This window comes from Periplaneta americana, chromosome 2, assembly GCF_040183065.1.
Source record: "Periplaneta americana isolate PAMFEO1 chromosome 2, P.americana_PAMFEO1_priV1, whole genome shotgun sequence".
Lineage (NCBI taxonomy): Eukaryota > Metazoa > Arthropoda > Insecta > Blattodea > Blattidae > Periplaneta > Periplaneta americana.
The window spans coordinates 186,058,344-186,068,839 of record NC_091118.1 but is presented as its reverse complement, the minus strand read 5'-3'; the positions used below and the strand labels follow the sequence as shown (position 1 = coordinate 186,068,839).

At 37.7% G+C, this 10,496-nt stretch overlaps 1 protein-coding gene across 2 annotated transcripts in view; it reads left to right on the top strand.

The window, feature by feature from the left end:
• The first annotated feature begins 5,359 nt into the window (after window positions 1-5,359).
• Window positions 5,360-10,496, top strand: part of LOC138694920 (transcription factor E2F8-like) — a 29,311-nt gene continuing 24,174 nt past the window's right edge. For both annotated transcript variants that reach the window (XM_069819110.1, XM_069819109.1), the window contains exons 1-2: window positions 5,360-5,512; window positions 5,688-5,988. In XM_069819110.1, the coding sequence (XP_069675211.1) occupies window positions 5,500-5,512; window positions 5,688-5,988 (314 nt within the window). In that variant the 5' untranslated portion in view covers window positions 5,360-5,499. The remainder of the gene's footprint in view (window positions 5,513-5,687; window positions 5,989-10,496) is intronic.

Sequence of the window (10,496 nt, the reverse complement as noted above, 5' to 3'; positions counted from 1 at the left end):
TCTATTACAGTTGCGGTAGTGAAAACCATGGATTGCTCCCCTTGTGTAATGGTGACATAGGTCGAAGTTGGCTGCTTTCCATTCCTCGTTCATCGCTGGGGTGCGGAAAAATGCTGGGTCAATTTCTGCGGTTTTCTGACGTTCGTCAAAAAACTTTGTGTGTCAGAGGAAGAACAGTTGTTGCTTATATCTCAAGTCTGATTTGTGAATATGTTACTAGTCAGTGATGTATGCAATGGTGGGGGAAAGGAACTGGTACACTACCCCGTTATCTCCTGACTTAGTTGCCTCATGGGTGATGCCATATTGGTGTCACTTATGAAGTTTCAACTTGTCTTTGGACTGTTGACTAAACAACAAACATTTTATATTATGGTTTTTACTATGGACAAAATAATATAACATTAACATAATTATGTCTCATACACTATTGTAACATCGACATTGTTGTTGTTTAGTCAACAGTCTGAAGACAGGTCTGAACCTCACAAGTGATACCAACAAGACATCACTTATGAAGCAACTAGGCCAGGAGATAATGGGGTAGGGTGGCCAGTTCCTTTCCCCCTTCATTGCATACATCGCCTATTACCTACATATTACACTAATCAGACTTCAGATGCATACAAACAATTGATCTTCCTCTGACACATATCGTCAAGAGAGATGTACTGCCTGATAATACTTGTACATAGCAGCCAGAAACTCAATCAGAATATACATCAACATTAAGGTAAATAATTATGGCCCTCAACAAACTGCTTTGGCATTTTTCCTCAGAACCAATAATACAACATGAAAGTAGTTCACCAGCAGCCGTCATTATTTGGTATTTATCCTAAATTCGAAGATTGCAGTACATATTTTTTAGACGGCCATTTGTCTGTTCTGGTATAGAAACTATTTCCCCTCTTTAGTGCTGTATTCCCCTCATTGTAATAGTGAAACTTTTTCACATTAAAACCAAGTAAAAGTGTAGCTCAGTGGTTATAGCATCCCACTACAAAACTGAAGGTTTCATAATTACATTTAATTAACTTTTTCATATAGTTTTCAGTAAAATAGTTGTCGAAGCAACTTATTTAATTTGTATACGTTTCTTAACTAGAAACAGTAATTTTTAAAGTAAGCTTGCCACTTTATTGATTGGCTGCAATTGCTACTATGTGAGATCTGGTGGAAAACAATTGATAATCAGTACAAACAATTTGAAGTCAGTGTTAAAGATACTTTTTGCACATTATGTATAATAATCAATTTTTAACATACTTGCCTAATGAGTTAAAAGCAAATGTAGAACTATTGTCAGTGAGGACAGTTCTGGGCAAAATTGGCAAAAGGAATGCTTTGAATTTATTTCGCCTATTCAATGAATACATAGTATGCTTACAGACAAACAGTAGTCAGACTCCCTGTTTTAGCTGATGTAGACAGCTGCGGTAACACATCTCGTCATTCTACAACCACAGAGTCCACAGAACTTGCAAGTGCTGTTGCTCTCTCTGTCATCACTTGTACTATGCAGTGACAGTCATGGTCTTGTTTGATTCGTCTTGGGATGTCCTTTCACCCTGTTGTGCTTGTCACCATTTTTGCATTCTCTCGAAATTTGAATTTCAAAGCATTTTAAAAGTTCACAGATTTACACGACTGTTTTTTTTTTTTTTTTCTTTTTTAAGTTGGGGGTCCAATTTATTCGAGATAATTTTTTCGCTTGTATTTAGTTAATCTTATTGTGCTCGATTGATCAGCATTTCAAATGTCTGGATCAGTTCAGATCTCACGAAGTTATGTACATAAAATGACTGCTGGAATGCAGTTTTCGAGGTATGTTTTCTCTAGCCGTCTTGCTGACCTTGAGGGTCTGATTGGTTTCATGCAGATGTTACAGTTACAGGACCCCTTATCTACACGGTGGTAAACTTTTCGTTTTCCTATGTTTATTTGTTCAAAAGTTAGTGATTAATTTCTAACACATGTTTTGGACATCAGTACGGTACCAAGCAGTTGACGACCTACTGTACCAAATACAAAATAATAATAAAAATAAAATCCTCCTGAGAGACAAAAAGTTTTATAACATTATTCAACTCCTATATTTGTAGTTTTCGAATGAGACTCTGACTTTATATTGTTCTCTGTTTTTATTTATCTATCCAGCATCTTTCTCTTTTGGTAGTGAGATATCTGGTTCTTCGATTTATAATATTAATACGGCTGGTAAGTAATCTGCTGCTTGCATTTCATCATCTGAAAAACTAACAAGAATGATACAAAAGCTGCAGCTATTGTCCATCTGCATAAGTAGTGTTTTGTTTGTGAACATTCTTGTAACCTCCAACTGCAACTTCTAAACCTGGAGTTGTGCAGCATGCTACTTTTAACCTCTGTGTGAACACGGCTTGCAACTTTTTCTGTGTCTTATTAGGCATACACTGACACAATTTTGGGAATATTCATTGCTACAAACTTCTCCTGTTAAAGGGATGCCACAAGGATAAAGTGTTATAAAACAAATTTAGTGAATGTAAAACATTTGTTTACAAATTAAATATGAGATTTACAATTTTTAAATAGACATCACAATCTTAAACCTTAAATAGAACACAATTATTAAACCCATAAAAATGATTTCTCAAAATTGAAACAGACCCCTTAATAATGATAATGGCCAATTGAAGGAGAAATGCTTTATCTAATCCCATTAATGTCCAGAAATTAGCAAAAAATTTTGGAATGGTTCTCCTTGCTGCAACCATCAACCCTGTTACTGTCAAATTGTCTAGATTGTACTTTAGTTTGTAAGAATCTATATATAGCTTTTTTCTCAAAATTGACCTCTTCTGGCTGACCACCTTGAGACTCAAATTGGACTGTAAAAAAGAAAAAAAAGTTGTTTTATTTAACGAAGCTCGCAATTGCCTAGGTTATATCAGCGTTGCTGGTGTGCCAGAATTTTGTCTCACAGGAGTTCTTTTACATGCCAGTAAATCTACTGACATGAGCCTATCGCATTTAAGCACACTTAAATAACATCGAGCTGGCCCAGGATCGAACCTGCAACCTCAGGCTTGTAATAATTTTAATATTGCAGAACTCCAGATTACAAATCCAAAGAGTGGTTGCACAGTTCTGTAGCAGCTCTAGTTGCAGAGATATTACTGAGAGAGGCCACTCCACAATTCTTTTATAGCTTACACACAACTTTGGCACCCTGATTCTCATAGAGATTTTTTTAATTCATCTCCTTTTTGACACAGTATCGAAATCCTTAGGATGATCTCCTGACTGTTCCTAATTATTTACATTCGTGCTGAGAGGTATTTCATATATAACGCTGCGTTCCCGTCATAACCAGGAGCCCTTAGCGAGGGGAAGAGGGAAGGTGGCGTAATTCGATGTGATCTAACTTTAGCCTAAGTACTAGTATAGTTTGACTCATAATCTTGTCTTTGAAATATTCTGCCACTTTTTTTGCTTTATCACTTTTTTTTTTTTTTTTTTTTTTGGGACCCGAAGGCTTGCACTGCAGCCTGGGGCTTATTACGCATACCACTCCTATTTTGTGAATGACTGGGTAGTCGAATGGTCATGCTTTTGCAGAAGTACAGCACACTGCACTGTGAACTTAACCCGGGCAATGGTATGCGTGATGATGAATTGTGAATAAATGATGGCGAAATGAGTCTGAGGCCCAACGCCCAAAGTTACCCAGCAATTCTGCTTCAATTGATTGAGGGAAAACTACGGAAAAAAACAGTAGCCAGGTAACTTGTCCCAACTAGGATTTGAACCCGGTCCCGCTCGTTTCACGGTCAGACACGCTAACCATTACTCCCCAGCGGTGGACGTTGCTCTGGTTTGGATTGTACAAGAATAAATGGAACAACTGGATAATACGCACGGCAGACCAATATCGATAGTCGACTCTACTCGCTGGCCACTAGTCACCGGGCCGTACCGAGCCGTATCAAACAAAATATAATCGAAATGGTGGTAGTCAAATTCGCGACTATATTCTTAAATAATTCACTCCATTAGTCAAGTTCAAGGTTTTATGTAGTACAACGGCGGTTTTTTGAATGCATTAAAAGAAAATGAAGATGTAATAAGATAATAAACTAGGTTATCACAAGGAAATTAACAGGAAAAAAGGTGTGTTTCATGGAATACAATTAAAATGACGGAAAGTAAATTTCCGGTTAATGTTCGCCAAAGCGTAAAGTACGTAATTATGACGGCGTTGCTGTTTTATTTCTGGCCTATAGAAAAATACCTAGCCTTTTACGAAAAAAAAATTTAAGGACCTTGAAATTATTCACTGCTTTCATTATAGGCCTATTATTTTTTAACAATATTACGAATCAAAAACTGTAATATTATATAATTTTAACTACTACATGGACGAATCAAATCAAGCTAACCTAACCAAAGCTAACCTAACCAAAGCTAACCTAACCAAAGCTAACCTAACCTAACCAAAGCTAACCTAAGCTAAGCTAACCTAACCAAAACTAATCTAACCTAACCAAAGCTAATCTAACCTAACCTAAGCTAAGCTAATCTAAGCTAACCTAACATAACCTTCGTAAATGCAAGGCCTGTAACCGGAGCAAGAAGGGATCTCAATCATTTAATCTGCAAGTACACGCAAAAATAAATTCAAATAAGGATCACGCTCCCACTGCATGAGAGGTCCGCGCATGAGCTACAGCAAAACTGTTTCTGTCCCGAGCCTCTCATTTAAGGCACTCGTCATAATTTACTCGCAATATTTACGCAAATACACATTGTCGCTAACAGTGGTGCTATCTCTCAATAATGTTCAGAACGAAGGAGGTAGACAGAGAGAGAAAAAATTTCTCCCGCCAACTACGCCACACACCAACGTCATGTTCTTATGTTGGTGACATTGTGTATTTACTTAAATTTGGTGGTAAACGTAACGGCACGGTTCAAAGTGACCGTGCTAATTCTCCAGTATAGCGGAATAAATAAAAACAATTCAATACGTTCTTATATTCCAACGTTGTTGTGTTCGACTGGCAATAGTGGCAGCAGTGACGCGGATTAACTTTTTTTTTCTTTTGCTGACATCGTGACATCTAGTGTTGAAACTGAGAACAATGTCCTCCAAGGCTATTGATTTTTCTGCAATAATTATTACCCCCTGTGGTTTATATCACAATAGAATATTGCTCGACAATTGTATACGTACGTATTTTTCGTGCTATAGACGTATCATAACTAAAAAAAGAAATATCTGTGAGAAATTTCAACCGTAGACAAAACAAGAATAAGAACATTATATAGTCTCGTTGCCATGATGTAATCCTTGGCTGCCTCGGTATATTTTTCTCGTTGGTATACACAGAGGACCTTGAACTGACTCCTTGACACAGAGTGCGGTAGAGTGGAATCTCGCGCCAAAATTAGAAAACATAATAATTTTGCCAACTCACTGCGAATGTGTGGAGAAATGAACAATTTTATTAGTAAATGCATGAAAAAGGTAAGGTATTTGTTTATATTATTAAATAATTTTAATTGCATGCTTAATTGAAGGTTTGGAAGTTATGTAGACAACTGTTCGAGCGTTGAAAGTACGTATATTTAGTAATGTGTGCTTGTGTACAATTTCGATATCAAACACGCAACTTAATACATGATATTAAATTATATTTCAGGTAACATTGAAATGGAGAATGACATCATAACAAAAACATATCAAACAATGTCTCCTGGGAGAAAAGTCTTGGGCGAAATAATCAATCACACTCCAAGAATTGAAGATTGTTCAAATAATTTATCGCCAACCGCAAATTTAAAACTTCTGACAAAAGTTGCCAGTGATGTTGAAAAGAAAGACAATTTTATTACCGAATGTGCTACTGTTGGAGAGGTGTTACCATTATATTATGTTCGTCATCAATCAGAAGAAAATTCGAAATCCAGAAAGGATAAATCCCTCAGTCTACTATGTAATAGGTAATGTACAGTACACACGTTTTTAACACGATGAATCTTAGGAAAGAGAAAAAAGTATGATTTAATACTTCCCGGTATTCTGTCGTGCGAGATTTTTGGGTGTTTGCACCATGTTATAGATGCAGAAACATTCAGAAGGTTAGACTGTAGAATGTAAGTAAGCAAACTGTCCTAACATTAGTGACCATTCTGTGTCGAGCCAGAGGGAAAACAAGAACAGATCATTAGCGGGGAAAAAAGGAATGGGCGTGATTTGATGATTAATTTTTGATAATTATGAAGTTTGGACACGCCAAGGTGGAGTATTCACCGGCCACTGAACGCATATTGCACACTTTTAGCACTGCCAATGTGGCGGTATAAACCAATTTTCAATACTTTTATCACAGCCACAACACATTTCAAAGTATTTGATAGTTAATTGTTTTAGTAACAAGAAGATAGTTTAATGACGGCTAGCTTAGTAGATTTTGTTGTAAAATAATTATCAAGTTGAAATGAGCAATGTGTTTCGTCAGCGAATAAAGACAGTATTTCCCTGGACCAAAAAAATTGTACTTTCCCTCGGTCAAAAAAAGCTAATGAACGGGGAATATTCTGGACAAAAAAAAATGTTTGGTAGTACGGTCGACTCCATTAAACACCTAGTGGTTTTCGACACGTTTTCATTTACCTCTTCCTTTCCTCGAATTTCGATTCCCACAATGACTTTTACCGCAAATCTTCCATCATTACTTTACGCTGTATAATTGGCCATGATTTCTCGCAACATTATGACACAGTGTTTAGCTACTTACCTGTATTCTAGAGTCGTTCCCATTTAGCATTTTGTGCAACGTATCAGCTCCATCTTCAGAGGCAGGGAAAGTACGTGTTGGATCCATACCGAGAACTATTCTTCCTCCACTCCTCATGTTAACAGTCCAACAGATGGGTTTTCCTTTCTCTGATGTTGGATGTGATACGTAATTCCGAAACGTTGATTGTTTCTGCATCTGTGACATGCTACAAAAACCCAAAAATGTCGTGCTGCAGTGTTCTAAAATGTCTGTAATACTGCAGTCTTAACAGTGCTGTTGAATGCTTCCCTTCATTATTCTTTAAAAAAAAATACAACCTTGTTTGATAATATTTCTATTTCAGCAGCCCGAGCCCCATGCAATTTCATCAGAGTAGACAGTTTTGTTGTGCAGCCATTGGCAAAATTTCAGTATGGTAATATAGAAGTTTACAGTAAAATAATGAAAATACAGTAGTAGGCTAATTAGAAAAAATACAGGAGAAAATACAATAGTGTTATAAAATGGAGAAATTTACGTCTAAGTGCTTGTCTTGCTCTGTCATATAACTTTCTGCAGTTAATGTACACTTAGCGGCAAAAAGAATGGGGCGGCCGACAATTTCTAAGTTCCAGAGACATAACATTGCGCATGCTCGTCTCGTCAACGCCATAGTTCACTAGGTAATACATAATTAAACTATTTGAATTTGCTGTATTTTGTTTAAGAGGCAAAAATATGTAATAAAATCGAATGGCGGGTTGGTTCTAGATACATCAGGGCCCTTGAAGAGTGAAATAATAATAAAATTGATAAATACAAAATCAACCTGAGCGAATATGAACAGGAAAACCATGTATTATGCTGAACTGATATAAACAGTTGCAGTAGCGTAAGTTGTTACGGCATTGGTATATTGAACAAGTTAGTAGTAGTAGCTCAAGGTTCGAATCTCCCCCAATCTTCTTTTTTTTTTATTACAAATTTGCCATCATATGTGTCTCGCAAAGCTATAATTATGTGGCGATATATCTTAGAATATGCCCAAACTCTAATAATAATAAAAAACCTCCCTCTCTCTTTCAAGCAATACTGCTATCTTTTAATATAATGTTCTGTCTCGTCATTATGCTTGAAGATGGCACAGAAACAATAACTCATTGCCTTAGTTTACATAGGTTATTCTGCATATTATACTCTCCGACAGGACTTCGATTGGAGAAATGTCATTTTCTCCGACCAGGTAATTGTCTCCAGTAACATTCTGTGTATGCTACTCTCCGACAGGACTTTGATTGGAGAAATGTCGTTTTCTCCGACGAGATAATTGTCTCTAATACCAATGATAGTACTGCCCTAGTTTATTGTATGAATGACCACCGATACGCTTCGCGTGAGGGTCGCGTGTTGGGGGTGGATGGCATACGATGGGGCAGGACTTCTGGAACGCATCCACGGTCTGTTTACGGCAGAAGTCTACGAACACATTTTGGCAAATGTAATGATCCCTTCCGCCCGAAAACGATATCCAGAAGGAACACTTTTCTTCCAGCAGGATAATCATCCGATACACACCGCCAACCGGATTCAAAGATGGTTTACGAGGAGGCGAGATGTCGACCCAGTTGACTGGCCTCCAAATTCACCAGATATGAATCTGTTTCAAAATTTGTGGGCTGCAGTCAAAAGGATCGTACGCTCTAATCGGACACCTGAGGAATTATGTACAGAGTTCTAGATGCAAGGGAGAAGATGGCCAAGAATTTAGACCTGTTTCATAATCTTGTGGACTCCATGCTGCACAGAATGAGGGCAGATGTTGACGCAGGTGGTTTGTGGACGAGATGCTAGTCCCCACCACAGCCTTGTTTTGTTAATATATTAACAAATTGTTGTTTTTGTTAATTTAATTTTTATTTGTGTTTGATATGCGTCCGTTTTTTTAGGATGTGAAACAAGTATTTTTGTTTATATAGACCAGGTCTCACCTATTAATAGCCCACAGGTGATGGGCAATAATATTTTTACAAGGCAGGCATAACGAAGTTTGTTAACAAATGCCATTTCACATTTAAACTAATAAATTAAGTAAAAGTTAAAATAAAAAAAAATAATTTTACCATACCAGGAGGCAAACTCACAACCTCTGGTATGGATGTCAGACTTCTTACCACTGGGCCACACACTGCTCGTAAGGTTCACTATATTATAGAAGGACGGCTTTCAATGAAGAGACACTACAGCAATGCCTTGCACTGGGTTATGTTTACATGAGTGAACCACGTGATAGAACTTAGCATTTCTATCGACCAAGAGTCAGCCCATTCTTTTAGCCGCTAAGTGCATGTCTTCATGATGAATGCAGGGTGGGATAAAAGTTGCTTTCTCCAAACACTTCCTTACATTTAATTACATTCAATTTACATTTGACCACACATTCCTTTACTTATTTTGTTCAAAATAGAGGCCTTGTTTCTCGATACACAATTCACAATGTTTAGACATTGATATACAGATGACAGAACATAACTCACAATTTTTATCAATTTTCATGAATGACTGTTCGATCATCTGTCGCAACTGATGCAGATCCTGGGGTTGCTGGGGAAAAAACATCATTTTTCATTCAGGATGCCCCACTGCAAAAAATCATATTGCGTCAGGTCGCATGATCTGGGCGACCATTCTGTTGTGCCACAACGGTCAATCTATTCATGGAATTGCTGGTTCAAGAAGTCCCTCACTTCTACATCAAAATGAGGTCGTGCTCCATCCTGTTGTCATAACGGTAAAATGAGGGCTGTTTTCAAGACATGACATTGGGAAAATAGTTGATGCATGAACATGGTTCCCAACTCACACTTATTATACCAGCTGTTCTTTTGTTCAAGTTATGACATCTGTATATGTGTACAAGTATGAAACTAAGAATGAGTAGTCCACACTTGTGGAGTAACGGTTAGCGTGTCTGGCCGCGAAACCAGGTGGCCCGGGTTCGATTCCCGGTTGGGGCAAGTTACCTGGTTGAGGTTTTTTCCGGGGTTTTCCTTCAACCCAATATGAGCAAATGCTGGGTAACTTTCGGTGCTGGACCCCAGACTCATTTCACCGGCATTATCACCTTTGTCTCATTCAGATGCTAAATAACCTAAGATGTTGACTAAAATAAAAAAAAATAAAAAAAGAATGAATATTGGGGAAAGTGACTTTTGACCCATTTTGTATATGACGATGCAGTGAATGCCATCTGGTCATTGCACAACACTACTGTACTGTACTCTAATGAAATCTCACTCACATCTACACCTGTCTTACTGCTATGAAATTTCACTCATGATTGACTGTAGATTGCAAGAATGTAGTGGTTTCAAGGAGGAGAATGAAAGCGATTGCATGGGACTCGGATTATCAACCAGCTGAGCAGTGTTCCAGGAATTCTAAACTGCCAGCAGTGTAGTATAACTATCTGCACTCATGCCTCCTGTCTTCCTTTCAGTAGCTCAGTTGGCATTATACTAGATTTAGCTCATACATATTAACTCGTGAATTACCGTGATCTTATCTGGTACAAAGTTCCTGGCTTGTAATGATGTCCTGTAGAGCTGTCTCTTTATAGATGTTAGTGTTTTAGGGTGCTATTCATAGACATTTTGCAGCACGCGCTACGAGCGTACTAAGCTAGCCCTGGCTATCCACTGGTTACTAGTACAGAATTCAAATCATATCCTA